At 43.2% G+C, this 24868-nt stretch overlaps 1 protein-coding gene across 4 annotated transcripts in view; it reads left to right on the top strand.

The window, feature by feature from the left end:
- Window positions 1-24623, top strand: part of stac (SH3 and cysteine rich domain) — an 80497-nt gene extending 55874 nt beyond the window's left edge. For all 4 annotated transcript variants that reach the window (XM_046309550.1, XM_046309554.1, XM_046309551.1 and 1 more), the window contains 8 exons: window positions 771-852; window positions 1166-1272; window positions 5705-5786; window positions 7551-7627; window positions 12062-12156; window positions 18206-18257; window positions 19742-19879; window positions 22585-24623. In XM_046309550.1, coding sequence (XP_046165506.1) covers window positions 771-852; window positions 1166-1272; window positions 5705-5786; window positions 7551-7627; window positions 12062-12156; window positions 18206-18257; window positions 19742-19879; window positions 22585-22683 — 732 coding nt within the window. In that variant the 3' untranslated portion in view covers window positions 22684-24623. The remainder of the gene's footprint in view (window positions 1-770; window positions 853-1165; window positions 1273-5704; window positions 5787-7550; window positions 7628-12061; window positions 12157-18205; window positions 18258-19741; window positions 19880-22584) is intronic.
- The last annotated feature ends 245 nt before the right edge of the window (window positions 24624-24868 follow it).

A 24868-nucleotide genomic window follows, 5' to 3' on the forward strand; every position in this document is an offset into this window, starting at 1 on the left:
CACTGCCGAAGGTCCTTCAACAAAGTTCTGTATGTGAATGAGTGTGAATACTTATGTATATGTGATATCAGTTTTTTTTTGTAAAAATTAGCATACTTTAAAAAAATCATGTTTTTGCTTTGTCAGTATGGGTTTTGTGTGTAGATTGATTATGATGTAAAAAAAATACATTTTAGAATAAGGCTTTACTTTCCGGAGGGACTGTATGTTCTAGCTTTAGTTAGGTTTAAAATTGCAGCATTTTATCTCAGCCTCATGACAAAATGTGTAGAATAGCAGACATTTTTTATTTTGGGCCCACACAAATTTCTGCAGGCCCACCCACCAATGTATTTCTGTATTTGCACATCTTCACTCAACCCTCATCAAGCTATTTTTTTATTTACACATTGTTTAATATTGTTTAGCATGGCTGAGGCAGGGAGAGTGATCAGCAGTTGGTGATCACAGAGAGGTCTATAATGGTAAATGGCTTTTAACCAGTTGTTCTGGCTAGGGATATGTCTAAAATGTCTCCTCTGCTTTAGCCAGCTTGTTGTTTTCTCACCAAACATTGATGTTGTGTTGTTGTAAACAGAAACAAACCCCGACTAGAGTACAGTATAGTGCATCTGGAAACTAATAGAGAAAATAGGTTATGCAGTGGCTCTAATGTATTTTGGTGTGCTGCACTGCCTGTTGATGTATTGATCACTCACTCACTATGATGTTCCTGCCCTCCATCCATCCATCCCTCCCTTCCTCCCTCCCTTCTCTTTCCCCCTCCACAGCCAAAGGGCTTTCGAAGGTACTACAGCTCCCCACTGCTGATAACAGAGCAATTTGGCTGCATCAAAGAAGTCATGCCCATTGGTAAGCACGCTTTATGTCCCTTTGCCTTACAATACTCTAGAGATAAAGAAATGTCATTACAAACCAATGTGCATGAACAGTGGAGAAAACTGAAGATGAGAAGACACTCAGCAATCATTTATAAGACAATGGAAGTTTGCTTAAAAAAAATATATTTTATTGTTGAAAGCAATGTGAGACAAACCAAAGTGATTTATATAGGCCTGCCTTTCAAAATGTCAATGTACTTACAGTAAATTGATGCACAACTAGATTGTCCTTGTCTGGCTGATTTGACTGACATGAGCTTCTCTTCTCTGGTGTCTCTCCCCAGCTTGTGGCAGTAAAGTGGACCCTGTGTATGAAGCTCTCCGGTTTGGGACCTCTCTGGCACAGAGGGACAAGAGGGCCAGTGTCTCCGAGTCGCCCCACAGGAACTCTGTAAGAACAACAACACAATCTATTACAGTTCAGTCGAGTAAAGGCTTAACTGAATGACAAAAGAGACAGAATACAATATGGAATTTTATTGTTGGTGGTGGTGGGCAGGTAGAAGGTCATTGGAAGACTGTTGCTGCAACAGGTGTGACACACAAGTTTTGAGGTGACAAAGAGTTGACAAACAGTAGCAGTCAAAAGTTTGGACAGACCTACTCATACAAGGATTTTTCTTTATTTTGACTATTTAGAATAATAGTGAAGACATCAAAACTATGAAATAACACATATTGAATCATGTAGTAACCAACAAAAAGAGGGAAACAGATCAAAATATATTTTATTTTTGAGATTCTTCAAAGTATCCACCTGTAATCGGCCTGTGTGTAGCTGGTGTGGAGGAGTCAGGCGCAGGACAGCAGATATGAGTAATGAACGTACTTTACTCAATAATATATACATATATATATACATATATATATATACAACACAAAAACTAGCCCACAATAACGGACCGTATACATACAAACAATCACTCACAAAAAAACATGGGGGAACAGAGGGTTAAATAATGAACAAGTAATTGGGGGATTGAAACCAGTGCTCCTTTGAAGAATCTCAAATATACTTTATAATATATTTTGATTTGTTTGAAACTTTTTTGGTTCTACATGATTCCATATGTGTTATTTCATAGTTTTGATGTCTTCACTATTATTCTTCAATGTCAAACTTTGGACTGATACTGTATAAATACTAATTTATTTTACCTTTATTTAACTAGGCAAGTCAGTTAAGAACAAATTCTTATTTTCAATGACAGCCTAGGAACAGTAGGTTAACTGCCTGTTCAGGGGCAGAACGACAGATTTGTACCTTGTCAGCTCGAGGATTTGAACTTGCCCTGCCGCCCCAATACACTAGATTTATGCCCATTAGTTGAAAGAAAGGAAAGGAATTATTGCACAAGTGAACTGATAGGTTAATCAGCCAGCGTGGTGGAATGACCTTAGTGTGTCATGCCATAAGGTGAACGCACCAATTTGTAAGTCGCTCTGGATAAGAGCGTCTGCTAAATGACTTAAATGTAAATGTAAATGTCATGCTCATAGGCTGAAGTTTGGTGAATGACATTCCGCATGCTTAATAATAGTAAAGGATGAGTCCAGACATGACCATATCCTTATTATGACACGACCATATAAATACCTCATATGCTGATGAGTAACTACACTGAACAAAAATATAAACGCAACATATAAAGTGTTGGTCCCATGTTTCATGAGCTCCATACTCACAAAAAGCTTATTTCGCTAAAATGTTTACATCCCTGTTCGTGAGCATTTCTCCTTTGCCGAGATAATCCATCCAACTGACAGATGTGTCATTATACAGGTGCACCTGGTGCTGGAGACAATGAAAGTCCACTTTAAAATGTGCAGTTTTGTCACACAACACAATGCAACAGATGCAATTAGCATCCTGACTGCAAGAATGTCCACCAGAGCTGTTGCTGCCAAAGAATTTAATGTTAATTTCTCTACCATAAGCTGCCTCCAATGTCATTTTAGAGAATTTGGCATTATATCCAACCAGCTTCACAAACACAGACCACGTGTAACCACACCAGCCCAGGATTTCCACATCCGGCTTCTTCACCTGAGTCAGTAAATTTATTTGAGTATTTGATCATCGCTGTTATGCTATAGATACGTTTCAACACAGATCCAAAATTTGCCTGTACGGGATTGAGAAACTGTAATGAAACTACCTCATTAGCAATTCCCCACCTGACTGTCATTTAAGAAACTACCCCATCAGCAACGTATAGAGATTAAGAACAAAATGAACAGTTTTCCATGTCCGTAACATAATGGCTATGTCATTCCAGTGGTTAGGCTACTAATATAATGGTCATTAAGCAGGTGATTTCAAAGTGTTTATAACATGTTCTTCTTTTTTTTGGTTTTACTTCTCTTTCGTCTTTGCTTACTGTGAATGAATGAGTGTCGGAATGTAGGGGCGCAGTAGATAAAAAGGGACACTGGCACCCAGGAAACCTGTTGGTGTATCTGTGCTCCGACGCAGTTCTACGGCTGCTGTTTTCCCAGCTTAATTAATTAGAGTTCGATCACTCCTTTTAACCTGGGAGCATGGATGACGGGTCAAGGGAACACATCATATTCAGCTGGATTAATGGTATAGACGGGAGACCCTGGATTAATGGTATAGACGGGAGACGCTGGATGAATGGTATAGACGGGAGACGCTGGATGAATGGTATAGACGGGAGACGCTGTCTGAATGGTATAGACGGGAGACGCTGGATTAATGGTATAGACGGGAGACGCTGGATTAATGGTATAGACGGGAGACGCTGGATTAATGGTATAGACGGGAGACTCATGTTAACGTGTGGGCCAAGTGAGCTCTGCCTCTTACTTACAGCAAGGAATGTACAAAAAGGCAAAGTATATATTGAAAAGCTACAGTCATGGTGTTGTTGTATGCGCATGCCAGCTCTGCCTTGAGTAATGATAGTGTACTCAGATACAGCCACTGTGGTGTAAATATGACCAGTAACAGTGTACTCAGATACAGCCACTGTGGTGTAAATATACCAGTAAAGGTGTACTCAGATTAGTTATTTTATTAGGATCCCCATTAGCTGTTGCGAAAGCAGCAGCTACTCTTCTTGCGGGACACACAAAACATGAAACGTGACATAACGCAGAACATTAAAACACAAGAACAACTCAAGGACAGAACTAGATAAATGTAAAAATGGCACACGTTGCCTACATATCAATACATGCACACAAACTATCCAGGTCAAATAGGGGAGAGGTGTTGTGCCGTGAGGTGTTGCTTTATCTGTTTTTTGAAACCAGGTTTACTGTTAAATTGAACAACATGAGATGGAAGGGAGTTCCATGCAATAAATGCTCTATATGATACTGTAAGCTTTTTGAACTTCTTCTGGATTTTGGGGCTGTGAAAAGACCCCTGGTGGCATGTCTGGTGGGTGTAGATACATCCACTGTGGAGTAAATGTGACCAATAAAGGTAGACTCAGATAGAGCCACTGTGGAGTAAATATGACCAATAAAGGTAGACTCGGATAGAGCCACTGTGGAGTAAATGTGACCAATAAAGGTAGACTCAGATACAGCCACTGTGGAATAAATATGACCAATAAAGGTAGACTCGGATAGAGCCACTGTGGAGTAAATGTGACCAATAAAGGTAGACTCGGATAGAGCCATTGTGGAGTAAATGTGACCAATAAAGGTAGACTCGGATACAGACATTGTTGAGTAAATATTACCAATAAAGGAAATCTACTCCAGGAAGAGATGATGATGATGATGAGGGGATTGAAATAATTATTCCAGGAGAGATATCTGCTGAGCTTTTAGACAGAGAGGAGGACTTGAAGTGTAAACAATGCAGTCATTGCAAAAGAAAAAGGGAGCACCTCTCTTCTCTTCTCCTCTCTGCAGCTTATCTGTGTAAATCTAATTTAAACTGTATCTGCAGCTTGAATCAGTCCTGGAAATGATGTCTTAAAACTACCAGGGAAGTCCTGCCAACTACAGCTGCTATTTTTAAGCTGAAGTACCTGGTGCTTAAAAACTAGGACAATGGTTAGCATCAGTGATAGCAGAGGGTAAACTCAGTTCACCCACCTAGTTTGTTTACCAGTACATCCCTGGTAAGGATAAGATAGGAGGAACTTTAATGTCCCAGAGGGGAAAATAGTCTTAGACACACAGTAGTGCTGCATACAAAATAGACATGGTATATTCTACACTCAACATAATACATAAATTGCATGTTAAAATTGTCATACACATTGTACACGTTTCGCATAGGTTACAATGATAATTGGCACCGATTTAGAACATCTGCAGTACTGCTTTGGTGGGTTCATATGTTGTTCTGATTCCTTCAACTGTTGCCCAGTCATAATATCAGTCAATGTTTTTGTGCTCCGTTGAGCAGCGTTTGTAAATTCAAGATAACATCAAAGCTTTTTTGGTGGTCCTAAATCTAGACCACCCTCTACGATTTCTAGGAAATGTGTCACAAACATTAAAGAGATTTAACAGGATCTTAAGCACTTACAAATGTGTCATATGGTACGAATTGCAGGAAAAAGTACAAATTGGAATTTGTAACATATAATACGAACTCCAGGGGGAAAATAAAAAATAAGGACTTAACATATCATAAAATATGGATGATCATGATATGGATGACCCATTTTGCCTCGTGAGTGCTACTTCAAAACTACTAGCTACTACAAAAACTGTGCTGCATCACTTTAAGGATCAGAAATGTGTGTGTGGTCTAGGTATCTAGCTACTGTAGGATCTGAATGACTGGCAACAATCTGTTAGTTAGATGTAATGCTCTCTATCTGCTCCCACAGACCAGTGACTTAGCCCAGGTTCCAGAGGAGGACGACGCTCACAGCAGTCGACATGAACTCACCAGGAAGCACAGTGATAATGGTGAGTACTGAACAAGGTGTACCAAGAGGCAGCCATCAGTCACTAAGAGGCAGCCATCAGTCACTAAGAGGCAGCCATCAGTCACTAAGAGGCAGCCATCAGTCACTAAGAGGCAGCCATCAGTCACTAAGAGGCAGCCATCAGCCACTAAGAGGCAGCCATCAGTCACTAATATATAATATAATATATGCCATTTAGCAGACGCTTTTATCCCAAGCGACTTACAGTCATGTGTGCATACATGCTACGTATGGGTGGTCCCGGGGATCGAACCCACTACCCTGGCGTTACAAGCGGCATGCTCTACCAACTGAGTCACTAAGAGGCAGCCATCAGCCACTAAGAGGCAGCCATCAGCCATGAAGCCATCAGTGACTAAGAGGCAGCCATCAGTCATGAAGCAATCAGTCACTAAGAGGCAGCCATCAGCCATGAAGCCATCAGTGACTAAGAGGCAGCCATCAGCCATGAAGCCATCAGTGACTAAGAGGCAGCCATCAGCCATGAAGCCATCAGTGACTAAGAGGCAGCCATCAGCCATGAAGCCATCAGTGACTAAGAGGCAGCCATCAGCCATGAAGCCATCAGTGACTAAGAGGCAGCCATCAGCCATGAAGCCATCAGTCACTAAGAGGCAGCCATCAGTCACTAAGAGGCAGCCATCAGTCACTAAGAGGCAGCCATCAGTCACTAAGAGGCAGCCATCAGTCACTAAGAGGCAGCCATCAGTCACTAAGAGGCAGCCATCAGTCACTAAGAGGCAGCCATCAGCCACTAAGAGGCAGCCATCAGCCACGAAGCCATCAGTGACTAAGAGACAGCCATCAGTGACACTGGGAAATGGACTTCTGTTATGCATAGATGAATGAAACATTACTGACTGCTCAATGGTATGTCTATAACCTTTATATGCCAGATCCTTGATCTAAATCCCAGTTGATTCACTGAATGTAATGGATGCTCACTGAATGTAATGGATGCTCATGGAATGTAATGGATGCTCATGGAATGTAATGGATGCTCACTGAATGTAATGGATGCTCATGGAATGTAATGGATGCTCACTGAATGTAATGGATGCTCATGGAATGTAATGGATGCCGACTGAATGTAATGGATGTTCACTGAATGTAATGGATGCCGACTGAATGCATTGGATTCTCAGTTCTATGTACTGTACTTAGTGTAAGATCTCAAAGAGGAAGAGTAATACGCCTATTGCATGCAGTAGCATTCACCCAGGACAATGAAGTTGTAGAAGGGACACTGGTTGAAGTCGACCTCACATTATTCAAAATGCCTTTAGAAGCTCCACAAAAAGAATATAATCTGACCCCTGAGGATTGAGGAAGGGTAACCTTCTTCTGTGTTCCTCTCTACTTGCCACATGTAGAGACTGTAATTACTCCCCAATGCTACTTGAATATCTGGACAGTGCTCACTAAGAAGAGGAAAATATGGGACAGATTCCAGCATGGGAATCTGTCCCATTTGTAATCCCATCTGAATACTCTATTGCTTTCTGAAATGATGTATTTGTTTATGAAATAGCTTTTCTATCACAGCATGTACTGTAAAAATACATTCTTAGGTTTATTCCAGGACGTTCAGTAGATGAAATCCCACTGCTATCGAGATCCATCCAAAGCTTCGCTGTCTTTTCTATTATTGTCCAAGTGTTGATAGCTTTAGTGTTGTCTTTGATAATTGAAGTATTTGGTCTTTGATTTGGGGTGATTTACTGAATGTTTTGACATTTTCCAGTGTTCACATCACTTGAGAATGGGACGGAGCCCATTCCCTATTGCCACGTAGCTGAGAGGAAACCTGATGATTCACTGGTAAGGAACACAAACACTTACAGTATAGTAACCAGATTCCCTGTAACTCTGAGGAGGGCAGCGGAGGGAAAAGTTCAACTTCCACACAGACTTGTTCCTACTGTGAATTACGTTAGTGTTACTCATTTAATTCCCATTCAAGCATATAAGTGGAATGCTAAGGGAGTTACAGATATTTTTTAAAATGAGAAATCGTGTAATTGTGTGTTGAACTCATCCAGGAAGCCCCTGTTGAGACAACAGGGTCAGTAGAGAGAGAGAAGGGTACCGTATGACAGCTGAGGGTGTGAGAAACAGCCAGCCTGTCTTGTCTTACACAGGTGGAACAGAGTAGAACACACTAACATCATTTTAATACTGTTTTATGAGGTCACAAATAAGGTCTCTTGCGAGGCGCCTGCCTCATCTACAGTACAGTTCCGTTGTCTTGGGCGATGCGCTCTTTCATGACGAAACACAAATGCATTGAGAAAGACTGCTGGCACATAGAACCCAGGTAGAAGTAAACACTGCAAGAACTGTTCATGATAAATCATAATAACCTCTGATCTGGAAATAGAAAATACAAAGTTATTGTTCTTCAGTGGAGCCCAGTGACTGATTATTTTCTCAGCTCTTATTGTTTGTGTGTGCTGCAGAAATGTCCCTCTAGAATGTCTCTTAACCCACGGCTATCCTTAGTCTATTGCCCATTTGTCCTACGGACCATCACATTGACATAAAGTCTAAGGATAGCACAAACTGCTCTGGAGACAAATGAGCTCTGGGCTTAGTAAGGTTGGTGTCATCCCAATTTGAAATATGCATTGTCCATAATGGGTAGGGCTTGAACCTACCCAAAAGAGGAGCAGTGTGAAAATCCTATAATTAACTAGCTTCTAAACTTAGATTTCAACATATCACAATTAGTCTATGGAGAGGAAGAGAACTGACATGAGACATTAACTTTTGTTGTCTGTTGGCCCTGAGCAAATCATAGCTCTGGACTAAAGGATGTCCTGAGATATTGTACAGTATTCTATTGAAAGCTTCTGAGAACTGTGTCTGTGCTGTATGTGCTGGTGGGCTCTACTCTACTCTGTGCCTTCAGCCTGAGACCTGATCCTGAGCCAGTTCTTGCTGTGTGGGTGTCCATCAGCATGCTACTTACTATTGGCCAGACTCCCATCACTACTTACTTTCCCAGGATTTAGGAGAAAAACACATCTCCCTTACAGACAAATTATACCCTTGACTCGGCCACTGACACACACAGATATGAATAGGCTCTTACCCTGATGTTTATATCTCCAGCTCCGGTCTGTGCAATATTTACTTTCTGCGCACAGCCTAACACGTTACAAAACTAGTGCAAACTCCATTCTGTTCCCTGTAGTGTAATATTGATTAGCAAACATCAGACAGATATATTTTGCCCTCTCTCTGGCTTCTACGGTGGTAGAATGGAAAAAAAATACATGTATAAGAAATGCCGTATTCATGTTCCCAGAACATGTTTCATATTTGTAATATTTCTAGCCAGCCTCTATCATTCATTTGACATGTTTATCCTTAATGTCAACTTTGGAAATGACCAAAAACACAAAAACTACAGTTAAACACAAAGATATACAAGCAAACACGCACGCACGCACGCACGCACGCACGCACGCACGCACGCACGCACGCACGCACGCACGCACGCACGCACACACACACACACACACACACACACACACACACACACACACACACACACACACACACACACACACACACACACACACACACACACACACACACACACTGCGATCTCTCCTGGCCAGCTCACTGAATCATGTAAAGTGGTATTTTCCACCACTCTTATCTGGCAAGCTTAGCACGGCTGGGAGGATATAGTTTGTTCGTCTGAAGGCAGGTCTTTAAAAGCAGCCTGGCACCCAAACACAAGGACACACAGACACAGGCTCTACAGGATAATGAGCAGAGGAATGAACCACAGATTGTCCCGTGTTGCCTCTTGTCCTATCTGAAATGAGAGACACAAATTACTAGCTGGCCTATTCAATTGTACAGCCCATTTCTTGTCCTATATTCCAAACCAACCAACAACTGTTCCCTGGACATCTTACGTCCCCTTGTCTTAACCAACACCTGTTCCCTGGACATCTTATGTCCCCTTGTCTTAACCAACACCTGTTCCCTGGACATCTTACGTCCCCTTGACTCAACCGACACCTGTTCCCTGGACATCTTACGTCCCCTTGTCTTAACCAACACCTGTTCCCTGGACATCTTACGTCCCCTTGTCTTAACCAACACCTGTTCCCTGGACATCTTACGTCCCCTTGTCTTAACCAACACCTGTTCCCTGGACATCTTACGTCCCCTTGTCTTAACCAACTCCTGTTCCCTGGACATCTTACGTCCCCTTGTCTTAACCAACTCCTGTTCCCTGGACATCTTACATCCCCTTGTCTTAACCAACTCCTGTTCCCTGGACATCTTACATCCCCTTGTCTTAACCAACTCCTGTTCCCTGGACATCTTACATCCCCTTGTCTTAACCAACACCCGTAATCAAATGGCTTGTACATTGTTTTCTTACACTCATTTGTGAACTTAGAGTTTTTTTTGCTGCTCGTTTAACTCTTCACTCTGTCTCATTGGCCCTACTGCAGTTCTGATTGTTTTGACATTTTCCAATGTAAATGCCACCATACAGACAAATATAACCACCCAGGGTGGAGGAAATGTCCCCAGAGAGCTGTTAGTCTGCCATAATGATCCCCTAAAGTTTCTGTTGTGCCTTACCGCATTTTCACCCAGGGCCAGCAGTACATTTCACCCAGGGCCAGCAGTACATTTCACCCAGGGCCAGCAGTACATTTCACCCAGGGCTAGCAGTACATTTCACCCAGGGCTAGCAGTACATTTCACCCAGGGACAGCAGTACATTTCACCCAGGGCCAGCAGTACATTTCACCCAGGGCCAGCAGAATATTTCACCCAGGGCCAGCAGAACATTTCACCCAGGGCCAGCAGAACATTTCACCCAGGGCCAGCAGTACATTTCACCCAGGGCCAGCAGAATATTTCACCCAGGGCCAGCAGTACATTTCACCCAGGGCCAGCAGAACATTTCACCCAGGGCCAGCAGAACATTTCACCCAGGGCCAGCAGAACATTTCACCCAGGGCCAGAAGAACATTTCACCCAGGGCCAGAAGAACATTTCACCCAGGGCCAGCAGAACATTTCACCCAGGGCCAGCAGAACATTTCACCCAGGGCCAGCAGAACATTTCACCCAGGGCCAGCAGAACATTTCACCCAGGGCCAACAGAACATCTCACCCAGGGCCAGCAGAACATTTCACCCAGGGCCAACAGAACATCTCACCCAGGGCCAGCAGAACATTTCACCCAGGGCCAGCAGCACACATACACAATCCATGTCTCAATTGTCTCAAGGCTTAAAAATCCTCTTTAACCGTCTCCTCCCCTTCATCTACACGGATTGAAGTGGATTAATGGTGACATCAATAAAGAATCATAGCTTTCACCTGGATTCACCTGGCCAGTCTATGCCATGGAAAGAGCAGGTGCTCCTAATGTTTTGTACGCTCAGTATACATGTAAACAGGAGTAACAGTGACAAGTAACATGCTAAAATAGATAGGTACTAATGGCAATCAATAAACAGTGAACAGCAGCGTAGTGGTAGTAATAAATCAAATCAATAATAATTTCAGCAGCAGCGTAGGTGTGAGGGTGAGCAGTAGGTATTAGCCATTTAACAGTCTTATGGCCAGGGGATAGAAGCTGTTTAGTCGTCTGTTGGTCTGAGCCGTGATGCACCGGTACCGTCTGCCAGACTGGAGCATGGAGAACAGTCCATGTCTCTGGTGGCTGGAGTCTTTGGCAATTTTATGGGCCTTTCTCAGACACCGCCTGGCATTCTGGGTCATTGTGACATTGCGACTAATTGTGACAAAAGCAGAAAGTGCCTAAAGGTGCGTACAAATATGGTTACTGAATGTGTCTGCGATAATTGTGTTAGCACGTCTCTAACAACATCCTCTCCGCCCCTGCTATTATTGTCTTTTCATTTCCTGGGAGCTTATGAAAACAGATCAACTCAACAAGAGGATGCTTCCTCCCACACATGTATATAATGTTGTGGAAACTTTACAGTAGCAGGTGGCAGAACGACTTCAGCAATTCTCTCTTTTTTTCATCGGAACAAGAGCTCATTCTATTCTAGGAATAATTAAAAGGAATGAAAGAAGTAATGCATTTCCTCTGTGATTTGATTAGGGAATAACAACAAACCTGTAGTAGTTTTTTGCACGTCTATACTCTGTTTTGTGGATCGTGCTGACAGCTGCTGTGTGTGTGTTTGTGTGTCTGTGTGTGTGTCTGTATGCGTGTGTGTGTGTGTGTTTTGCCTTGCAGGAGAGGAAATGGCTGCAGAAGGACACACTTCAGCTCAACACCTATGTTGCTTTATTTACATTCACTCCCCAGGAGAGTGAAGACCTGGAGATGAGGTCAGTGGTATACACAAACACAAACACAAACACAAACACAAACACAAACACAAACACACATTCCCTTTTTCTCTCCAAGTTGATATTATTTTTGTGACTGGCACACAATTGTGGTGGCAAATTGTAATGGAAATAAGCTTCAGTCGACCCACACATCTACACACACAAATCTACACACATATCTACACGCACAAATCTACACACACTGAAGCTGTCCGTTAACCTGGTAGCAGGCACCAATGGCCAGTCAGTCACACATTACCGTTGTCTCACTTTTGTAATACTTACAAAAACAGTGTCATAAATGGTGTGACTGATTTATGTGACTGCTTAGTTTAAACTCTCTTATCTACAAGGGCCAGAAGCTCCTACTAGCTCACTGTCAGAACAGGGTGTTTGATTGATTTCTGATGGGCCTTGGCCTTGCCTGGACATTTCCTGCATTTTCTTTGTTAAAACCACGACGTTAACAATTAGCTTTGGTTTCTCTTGAATGTAGAACACACTGTGTTTACCTCGATAAGCAGGCAGACGTCACTGAATGCATTCTGTAGTCACTGCTCAATAGATATCTGGTCTTTGCCAGTGCTATTCTCTAATACAACATTAATAAACACTGTCTGTTTTGTTATGCATGACAATTAAATTGTCTGTGATTTGTGTGTGGTCTTCTGCTTGTACTTTGCTCAGTTTAATGACCATAAGACTATCTCTTAATCATGAGCCAGGCATAAACCCACATTATTCATTCGATTATAAAGATATCGACACATGAATATGGTTATGATTTGACCCGATTCATTAGCTTATAAAGATGTTGTTACATAAATATGGTTGTGATTTGACACAATTACAACATGATGAGATAGAAAGACAATACCTGATGGTTTATTGCTTATCATAAACTGTGGTTCGTGCTCTGAATGCTGATTTGCTGACAGCTGTGATATATCAGATATATCGGATATGACAAAACATGTATTTTTAATTGCTCTATTTGGTAACCAGTTTATAATAGAAATAAGAATAGAAATAAGGCACCTCGGAGGTTTTTGGTATATGGCCAATATACTTTACCACAGCTAAGGGCTCTATCCAGTCACTCCGCATTGCGTTGTGCTAAAGACCAGCCCTTAGCCGTGGTATATTGGCCATAAGCCACACCCACTCGGGCCTCATTGCTTAATGAGACAAATATCAACGTCTTTGTGATATTTTCTGGAACCTGTGGAAAGTTGGCAACCCACTGGGCACACACTGGTTGTTTCCATGTCATTTCAATTAAATTACGTTGAACCAACGTTGTAACGGCGTTCTTCGTTTGTTGAAAGAGAGTCGGACCGAAATGCAGCGTGGTGGTTACTCATGTCTTTAATGAATGAATCGCAGTACATGAAATAACTGATACAAATACAAAACAACAAAACGGAACGTGAAACCTAATTACAGCCTATCTGGTGAAACTACACAGAGACAGGAACAATCACCCACGAAATACAAAGTGAAACCCAGGCTGCCGAAATACGGTTCCCCATCAGAGACAACAAGAATCACCTGACTCTGATTGAGAACCGCCTCAGGCAGCCAAGCCTATACCAGACACACCCCTAATCAACCACAATCCCAATGCCTACAAAAAACCCAATACGACAATACAATAAACCCATGTCACACCCTGGCCTGAACAAATAATTAAAGAAAACACAAAATACTAAGACCAAGGCGTGACAGAACCCCCTTCCCCCCCTAAGGTGCGGACTCCCGGACGCACCTCAAAACCATAGGGAGGGTCCGGGTGGGCGTTTGTCCATGGTGGCGGTTCCGCCTCGGGACGTGGACCCCACTCCATTAATGTCCTATTTCCTCCCCTTCGCGCCCTGGGATAATCCACCCTCGCCGCCGACCATGGCCAAATAGTCCTCACCCAGAACCCCACTGAACTGAGGAGCAGCTCGTGACTGAGGGGCATCTCGGGACTGAGGCAGCTCGGGACTGAGGGGCAGCTCGGGACTGAGGGGCAGCCCGGAACTGAGGGGCAGTCCGGGACTGAGGGGAAGCCCAGTACTGAGAGAAAGCCCAGTACTGAGAGGAAGCCCAGTACTGAGAGGAAGCCCAGTACTGAGATGAAGCTCAGGTAGGTAGCCGGCTCCGGTAGATCCTGGCTGGCTGGCGGATCTGGAAGATTCTGGTTGACGAGCAGATCTGGAAGATTCTGGTTGACTGGCAGATCTGGAAGAGACTGGTTGACTGGCAGATCTGGAAGAGACTGGTTGACTGGCAGATCTGGAAGAATCTGGTTGACTGGCAGATCTAGAAGATCATGGCTGACTGGCGGATCTAGCTGCTCTATGCAGACTGACAGCTCTGGCTGCTCCATGCAGACTGACAGCTCCTTGCAGACTGACATCTCTGGCTGCTTCTTACAGACTGACAGGTCTGGCTGCTTCATGCAGGCTGACAGCTCTGATTGCTCCATGCAGGTTGGCAGCACCTTGCAGACTGGCAGCTCCTTGCAGACTAGCAGCACCTTGCAGACTGGCAGCTCTGGCTGCTTCATGCAGACTGACAGCTCTGGCTGCTTCATACAGACTGACAGCTCTGACTGCTCCATGCAGGCTGACAGCTCTGACTGCTCCATGCAGGCTGACAGCTCCGACTGCTCCATGCAGGCTTGGCAGCACCTTGCAGACTGGCAGCTCCTTGCAGACTGACAGCTCAGGCTGCTCCGAACAGGCAGGAGGCTCCGGCAGCGCTGTAGAGGAGGAAGGCTCTGATAGCGCTGAACAGGCGGGAGACTCCGACAGCGCAAGAGGGAAGGAAGGCTCTGATAGCGCTGAACAGGAGGGAAACTCCGACAGCGCAAGAGGGAAGGAAGGCTCTGATAGCGCTGAACAGGAGGGAGACTCCGACAGCGCAGGAGGGAAGGAAGGCTCTGATAGCGCTGAACAGACAGGAGACTCCAGCGACGCTGTAGAGGAAGGCTCTGATAGCGCTGAACAGACAGGAGACTCCAGCAGCGCTGTAGAGGAGGAAGGCTCTGATAGCACTGAACAGACAGGAGACTCCAGCAGCGCTGTAGAGGAGGAAGGCTCTGATAGCGCTGAACAGGCGGGAGACTCCGACAGCACAGGAGAGGCGAGGCGCACTGTAGGCCTGATGCGTGGTGCTGGCACTGGTGATACTGGAGCGAGGACACGCACAGGAAGCCTGGTGCGGGGAGCTGCTACCGGAGGACTGGTGTGTGGAGGTGGCTCTGGATAGACCAGACCGTGCAGGCGCACTGGAGCTCTTGAGCACCGAGCCTGCCCAACCTTACCTGGCTCGATGCCCACTCTAGCCCGGCCAATACGAAGGGCTGGTATGAACCGCACCGGGCTATGCACCCGCACTGGAAACACTGTGCGCTCCATAGCATAACACGGTGCCTGCCCGGTCTCTCTAGCCCCCCGGTAAGCACAGGGAGTTTGCGCAGGTCTCCTACCTGGTATAGCCATACTCCTTGTAAGCCCCCTCCAATAATTTTTTGGGGCTGCTTTTCGGGCTTCCTTGCCAACCGTGTTCCCTCGTATCGTCGGCTCCTATCTTCGGCTGTCTCTGCTCTCCTAAGTGCCTCCACCTGTTCCCATGGGAGGCGATCTCTTCCGGCCAGTATCTCCTCCCAAGTGTAACAACCTTTACCATCCAACACGTCTTCCCATGTCCATTCTCCGAATAATTCATTCTCCTTTTGCTGCTCCTGCTGTCGCTGCCTGTTACCACGCCACTCGGTCCGTGTGTGGTGGGTGATTCTGTAACGGTGTTCTTCGTTTGTTGAAAGAGAGTCGGACCAAAATGCAGCGTGGTGGTTACTCATGTCTTTAATGAATGAATCGCGGTACATGAAATAACTGATACAAATACAAAACAACAAAACGGAACGTGAAACCTAATTACAGCCTATCTGGTGAAACTACACAGAGACAGGAACAATCACCCACGAAATACAAAGTGAAACCCAGGCTACCGAAATACGGTTCCCCATCAGTAGAATGTATGCACACATGACTGTAAGTCGCTTTGGATAAAAGCGTCTGCTAAATGGCATATATTATTATATTATATTAGAGACAACAAGAATCACCTGACTCTGATTGAGAACCGCCTCAGGCAGCCAAGCCTATACCAGACACACCCCTAATCAACCACAATCCTAATGCCTACAAAAAAAAACAATACGACAATGCAATAAACCCATGTCACACCCTGGCCTGAACAAATAATTAAAGAAAACACAAAGTACTAAGACCAAGGCGTGACAAACGTGGAATAGATGTTGAATTGACGTCTGTGCCCAGTGAGAATTGTCTGGACTACGTAAATATTAACATGTAGGGCACCGTTTTCTTTATGTCATTTTGCAATGGGCCCTTAAAAAATAGGAGTTTCTCTCTCAACAGCCCCTGACCCTAAGTATCCATTTTACTCCATCGTTCCCTTAGTAATCCAGTCCTTGGATCTGGCGTGTATAATGTCTACACTGTCTCCTCTCAGACGCTCCAATCATCTGAGATCTTCCTCCTTGCTCCCCAGAAAGACTTCAATCATCCCCTACTTCATTTGAAATTCATTCATACCCACATCACAGCATGACTCCCAACCCACAAATAGCTGCTGTACAGTTGGGTGCTGCTTCAAAGTGTTGTTTTAAATCTTCTCCTATGAAAGACAAGCTAGACAGGATCAAGGTCTCAGGATCCCATTACAGACCCTAATCAACACTTCAGACAGACACAATAAATCACATTGTACTGTGGACTTTAAAGGCACCCTCATCAAAAGGTGGAGAAATTTCACTCTCTTTTTACATTACATGTTGTGACACCTGTCTTGTGATAACTTTATTCTGTATAATTTGTTATTAGCCTACTGCAACATGATGATTTTAGTTTATTTTTTATTATACTAGGCAAGTCAGTTAAGATTAAATTCTTATTTTCAATGACGGCCGTAGAACATTGGGTTAACTGCCTTGTTCATGGGCAGAACGACAGATTTTTACCTTGTCAGCTTGGGGATTCAATCGTGCAACCTTCCGGTTACTAGTCCAACACTCTAGCCACTAGGCTACCTGCCACCTCTACACTCTAGCCACTAGGCTACCTTCCGGTTACTAGTCCAACACCCTAGCCACTAGGCTACCTGCCACCTCTACACTCTAGCCACTAGGCTACCTTCCGGTTACTAGTCCAACACTCTAGCCACTAGGCTACCTGCCACCTCTACACTCTAGCCACTAGGCTACCTTCCGGTTACTAGTCCAACACTCTAGCCACTAGGCTACCTGCCACCTCTACACTCTAGCCACTAGGCTACCTTCCGGTTACTAGTCCAACACTCTAGCCACTAGGCTACCTGCCACCTCTACACTCTAGCCACTAGGCTACCTTCCGGTTACTAGTCCAACACTCTAGCCACTAGGCTACCTGCCACCTCTACACTCTAGCCACTAGGCTACCTTCCGGTTACTAGTCCAACACTCTAGCCACTAGGCTACCTGCCACCTCTACACTCTAGCCACTAGGCTACCTTCCGGTTACTAGTCCAACACTCTAGCCACTAGGCTACCTGCCACCTCTACACTCTAGCCACTAGGCTACCTTCCGGTTACTAGTCCAACACTCTAGCCACTAGGCTACCTGCCACCTCTACACTCTACCTGTCACCCCCACGATGATGGTGATGAAACCATAAAAGCATGATTCCAAACATATTCTGATTGGCAATATATTTAATAAACCAAAACGGCCATCTTTTAAAAATGTTTTTTATCATCGAATGATCTCAATAGATGACAATTTTTAACATGTTCAAACTAAAACCACAGTGTTTTTCCTCTCACAGACCTGTCTCAATAGACAGGATATTTTTTAAAGAGATATTATGACTTTAGGAATCAACGAGTCATAATTGAAACATTATTTCAGATTTTTATTTCTTATTGTCAGATTAAATCTAATTTACAGCATCAGAGACGTTGATTTTTTTAATACACTATTTATTTCTAATTTAGACCCGGAGACAGAATTGTACTGGCAGACGACTCCAATGATGACTGGTGGAAGGTATGTATTTAAGTGGAAGACAGCTAGTACTGACATTTAAACCACTACACTACACCAGTCCAGGGCCGGCGTTATGGGGGGGCCTTAGGGGGCCTGGCCCATCCTACTCTACCTCCTTATCCTACCCTACCTCCTCTTTGATCATTTATTTGACCGAGACAGGCGCCAACAGACAGACTTATCAATCTTAGTTAAAGCATCCAAGCGAATGAAGCAGCGCGCCTTTGTCTCAGTATGTGTAGACCATGTAGCTGATGCTGTCTGTACCAAAATAGCATGGCATGTGTTTTTACTATAATTTAAAATGTTGTATCAAGAAGGGGAGGTTTGTGTGGAGAATATGGTGCATCTCTCTCCAGAATGCATTTGTAGGAAAGAGCCCATTTGGCAATGTCTGATTTCTGATTGTTTTAACTCACCACGTACACCACTAATAAGCTGAGCCTCTCGGTCAATTTTTTCTTCACCTCACACAAGTCAACAAAGTATGTTTTTTTTTTTTACATCCATTGCGAATGATAATTCCTCAGTATGTGAAAAATCTATCCAACACTCCCGGCCTCGATAATCACCAAGCCTTGGTGTGAAAGAGCTAAATATCATGATCCCATATATCCAGTGGAAACATCATTAAAAAACAAACATATTTCTGTCCTGAGCTCACTGGCGCAGGAAACTCACATGGGCCCGGAATAGACTAGTTGATACAATGTTGCAAGTTCACTAGCTACAGCTACAGCTTCAGGCTGGACCAAGTGATGATTTGATACAATGTTGCACTTCACTAGCAATAGCTCATGTCAAGACAGATAGAAAGGGAGGCAGAGAGATGAATGTGATTGAAAGAACCAGAATTTTCATCAGGATATTTTCTACTGTTTGTATTTGTCGGCTTTACGCCTATGTATTTTACTTAGTTGACGAAGGAAGTTATAGGCCTACTGCTACATTGGCCTATAGGCTGTCTCTGAGTTCTATACTGTCTTTTCTTTAGCCGCCAATGGATCACAGTGTATCAATGTGTGCATATGAGGTTCATGCTCTCGCCATAGTTCAATTTGAACTTTTAGATGTTTATCATTTTACTTCAGATTTTTATGATTAACCACATGACAATAATTTTGAGAAAAAAAACGAAAACGTTATTATTGAAATGAAACTGTTCCACGAAATCACGCGTCTAAAAATGATCATGACTGGCAAGCAGATCGGTAGAAGGGGTAGGATAAATTGTAAGTTTCCCCAAACTTGAAACTCACCAGCTGCCTATGTGCTTTACTATTAGACCCATTAACCCATTGTGAACGCTCAAGCGGGTGCACACATAGGAGGTCCTGTGGAAAAACATGCCCCCCCCTCCTATGGAAATCAAAGGCCGGTCCAACAGATTCTTTCTGGCGCTGGATCTGCACCAGTCTGCTGCCATGTTAGTATGACCAGGAGCTGTGATGGTGTATAATGTTTCTTCTGGATGATGGATCTAGGGCATGATCGAGGACAGGATCGGTTTCTTCCCAGCAGCCTTTGCTCACCAGGTGAAGACCGGAGACAGAGTGTTCAGGTGTCACCGGACGTTTATCGGCTGTAAGGAGCAAGGCCAGATCACTCTGAAGGAGGGCCAGGTATGTGATCTCACTGTTACCCGCAATACAATAATAATTGTGGCCTGTCTGGTTGAGTGGTAATGCCCGGCCTCCGGCACGCATGTTTGCGGTGTCGTCATAGGTTTGAATCTGGCCTGCTGGCTTTTGAGACAACCTCTCTCTATCTTTCTGTCTCTCTATCTTGCGATCTCTAGCCCTTTTATCTTTCCATCTTGATATCTCTTTCTATCTGTATTTCTATCTCTCTATATCTCTATCTCTATCTTTCCTGTCTTCCTCTATCTGTATGTCTCCAATAAAATCCAAAATTCCATAACAGCATTATTTTAAATCATACCATAATTATGTCAAACTATTTTGTGACAAAAAAGTACCCAATTATCCCCAATTGAACTAATATACAAGAAAACATGATTGTTATTATCGGTTGTTAAAGAATTGTATAATTAGTCCCTTAAATGTTTCCATGTACAACTTTACTTGCTGCAGTTCATGTTTAAGCCCCAGATACAAGTGGACATCCGATACAGTTCATATGCTCACCAATTCCCATAGGCAATGGGAGTCCTGGGCACTCAGTCCAAAGACTCTCTCCGGGACATTCACTTCAAAGGAGGGACCTGAGCTGGCCAACTGGTAGTCCCCCCCCCCTCAGCAGTTTCCATGGCATTACCATTTTGGCACGGAAAATGCCGTCTCAAATCCTTTTCCCACAATGCTTTGCAAGGCCATTTTAGGATTCAGAGGAGAGTTCATGCTAGTAACCCCCAATGGAGATGCATCCATTCCTAACACTTTGAAGATGACTCAGTGACCTCATAGCTCTGCCTCCATCCCCAATGAGTAGCAACATCCGCTGTTTCCAGTCACACAGCCATTCACACTACCCCTCTGCAGCTGTATCAAAGACTATTCAAACTACCCCTCTGCAGCTGTATCAGAGACTATTCAAACTACCCCTCTGCAGCTGTATCAAAGACTATTCAAACTACCCCTCTGCAGCTGTATCAGAGACTATTCAAACTACCCCTCTGCAGCTGTATCAAAGACTATTCAAACGACCTTTTGCAGCTGTATCAAAGACTATTCAAACTACCCCTCTGCAGCTGTATCAAAGACTATTCACACTACCCTCTACAGCTGTATCAAAGACTATTCAAACTACCCCTCTGCAGCTGTATCAAAGACTATTCAAACTACCCCTCTGCAGCTGTATCAAAGACTATTCAAACGACCTTTTGCAGCTGTATCAAAGACTATTCAAACTACCCCTCTGCAGCTGTATCAAAGACTATTCACACTACCCTCTACAGCTGTATCAAAGACTATTCAAACTACCCCTCTGCAGCTGTATCAAAGACTATTCAAACTAACCCTCTGCAGCTGTATCAAAGACTATTCAAACTACCCCTCTGCAGCTGTATCAAAGACTATTCAAACTACCCCTCTGCAGCTGTATCAAAGACTATTCACACTACCCCTCTGCAGCTGTATAAAATACTATTCAAACTACCCCTCTGCAGCTGTATCAAAGACTATTCAAACTACCCTCTGCAGCTGTATCAAAGACTATTCAAACTACCCCTCTACAGCTGTATCAAAGACTATTCAAACTACCCCTCTGCAGCTGTATCAAAGACTATTCAAACTACCTTTTGCAGCTGTATCAAAGACTATTCCAACTACCCCTCTGCAGCTGTATCAAAGACTATTCAAACGACCTTTTGCAGCTGTATCAAAGACTATTCAAACTACCCCTCTGCAGCTGTATCAAAGACTATTCACACTACCCTCTACAGCTGTATCAAAGACTATTCAAACTACCCCTCTGCAGCTGTATCAAAGACTATTCAAACTACCCCTCTGCAGCTGTATCAAAGACTATTCAAACTACCTTTTGCAGCTGTATCAAAGACTATTCAAACTACCCTCTGCAGCTGTATCAAAGACTATTCAAACTACCCCTCTGCAGCTGTATCAAAGACTATTCAAACTACCCCTCTGCAGCTGTATCAAAGACTATTCAAACTACCCCTCTGCAGCTGTATCAAAGACTATTCAAACTACCCTCTGCAGCTGTATCAAAGACTATTCAAACTACCCCTCTGCAGCTGTATCAAAGACTATTCACACTACCCCTCTGCAGCTGTATAAAATACTATTCAAACTACCCCTCTGCAGCTGTATCAAAGACTATTCAAACTACCCTCTGCAGCTGTATCAAAGACTATTCAAACTACCCCTCTACAGCTGTATCAAAGACTATTCAAACTATCCCTCTGCAGCTGTATCAAAGACTATTCAAACTACCTTTTGCAGCTGTATCAAAGACTATTCAAACTACCTTTTGCAGCTGTATCAAAGACTATTCAAACTACCCCTCTGCAGCTGTATCAAAGACTATTCAAACTACCCTCTGCAGCTGTATCAAAGACTATTCAAACTACCCATCTGCAGCTGTATAAAAGACTATTCAAACTACCCCTCTACAGCTGTATAAAAGACTATTCAAACTACCCCTCTACAGCTGTATAAAATACTATCAGGCAAATACAGACAGGTGTCATTGTTGTTCGGTGGGAGAATTAAATATTTCTTACAGTGACACTAAAGCTACTTCGCCCTTTAGGGCCACTGTGCATTGTGAATTGAATGTGTTAAAATGTGTTTTGTTTGTACAAAAAGCAACTAAATCTCAAGATCATTATTCACTGTTTCATCAGATTTGTGTAAGCGGTGAGGATGAACACAGTGGCTTCATCCGAGTGGCCAGTGGAAAGAAGAGAGGCTACGTGCCCTGTGATGTCCTGGAAAACATCTGAGAGCGAGAGAGAGAAATAGAGAGGAAGAAAAGGAGAGAGAGGAGGGAGGAGAGGCACAGTGGCACACTCCCATGATGCGCAGGGATGGCTCTGACAGTAGCACTGATTAGATGCCAACCTCAGGCGTTAGGGAGAGGACCATTCTTCCCACAAAATGGCCGCCTGAAACCATGGAGGAAATCCTCTGAGCTGTGGATCCAAAATATTTCTGTTGCCATTAAGGGAATAGCTTTGTCAGAGTCAGAGCCAACCTTCCTCATTCCCTTTTAGCCTGAAGGGGAAAATGTTGCGACGGATCAGATAACCTGACTTTGTGGTCACAGGGACTGAGAGTGGGGTGATTGCATCTCTGGATTTGGTTAGATTTTTATTCCGATTTTGTTTGGTTTTTAGGACAGCTGAGCATTGTTTGTTCTTTGTGGGATATTCCAGTGGAGAATGCAGGTGACGCATCATGCATGAATATACTGAATGTACTCGTGTGTCTACTACTGAGACAGAGAGAGCAAGGAAAGCTACTTTCGGCAACTTTCTTTATCCATACATTCTTGCTTATTTAGCATCAGCTGCAGTATGTTTGACCCACTTGTTTAACCTAAAGCCCAAATGTTCAAGCACTTGTTCTCTATAGCCGAAGATTCTGTTCTGAAATAATCAAATCATACTTTATTCACTTACGCTAACTTTGATGCAAGCAGTTGAGGTTACAAACAGCATATTAATCAAAAGCATAGAAGATAAGTCCCTTTTCTTCTATGCTCGTATGATGGCTCTACTGAGTCTTGATAGCCTCAAGCTCACAACTACAGACCCATTCTCCCAAGAATCCATCCCTCTGTGATACAAAAAATTCCATACATTGGATTTGTCACTGGAGAGGAACAACAAAAAGAATGAGACGAAGGAGAAATGTATCAAGATTTCTGAGGTAGTATTGTTCAAAGGAGAAAAATATGTTGCACAAATCTAGTGATGTCCCTAGACTAGCTGCTTTCCCATCCACATTTGCGTTTAAAAAATGACACCACAAAAGGACTACAAACCTGTCAAACAGATTTTGTGAATATTTCAAAACAATGAATACCTAATTTGCAACTTAGTCTGGTGATAATGTTCTCTTCGGGTAACTCATCATGACATTGTTTCTTGATGTGTTTTATAAAGGATAATGGATTTGATGAGAAATGATGTGAATTTAGGAAGCGGGCAAGCTCTAACAAGTGGTTAGACCTGTTGTAGTGGCTTGGTGTGGTATCTAATATACATTTCGACACAATTACATTAAATTCTATACACCATAACAAGTAAACCAAAACAAGTTATATACATTATTTTATTTTACAAATGGCTTTTTACAACTGTTATTGTCAATATATTTGATCAGAGAAGCTTCAATGCATGAGCTACTTGAAATCCAGCTTTGATTTACATTCATGTATGCTTGCTCCAATTGCACTAAATGGTCACTCAGATATGGCTATTCACGTTAAACAATGTAAACCCATTTTTCATCGAATCAAGACATGCTTGTTGAGATGTGACTATCCCTTTAATGCCACTCTTTATGACACTCCTGTTCAATTCCTTTCTCTTGAGGAATAGCAATATTCTTGGAGGATTTCTAGATCATCCTCATGTATATTTGTTTTCTGTTAAAATATTATTAGGAACTGTCAACGGAAAGGTATGGTAGTAAATGTGTCTCTCTATAAGTTCATCTAAGCTGCACTGAAACTCTGTGAACTTTTAATAAATTCCCTAGTTTTCCCGAAATCCCAGTTGGAGGATTTTGGGAATAAGAAGACAATTAGCAGGAAATATGGAATCTTCCAACTAGGATTTCTGGGAAACCAGGGAATATATTGAAAGTTCCTGAAATTTTGCCACCATAGTCAAAGACCACTGTATTGTATAGATTGTATGCACAGAATAACAAATAAATCGATTAGAATTTTTAAAAATCAATTGTATCAATTTATTATCACCGTTTGGGGAAACTATTTACAGAATATATAAAGCGCTGTCCTTAACTCGAGATAGATAGCTTTGTCTTCATACTGAGAACACAGAAAACATCACAGTCATGTATGCCTGTGCTGACTATACATTGAAGTATAAAGGAAGTTAGAGGTAGTTTCGTGAGCCTATACTAACTAGCTTTGGCGCAGATACCCATACACTTCCA

Source organism: Oncorhynchus gorbuscha, linkage group LG17 (assembly GCF_021184085.1).
Source record: "Oncorhynchus gorbuscha isolate QuinsamMale2020 ecotype Even-year linkage group LG17, OgorEven_v1.0, whole genome shotgun sequence".
Classification (NCBI taxonomy): domain Eukaryota; kingdom Metazoa; phylum Chordata; class Actinopteri; order Salmoniformes; family Salmonidae; genus Oncorhynchus; species Oncorhynchus gorbuscha.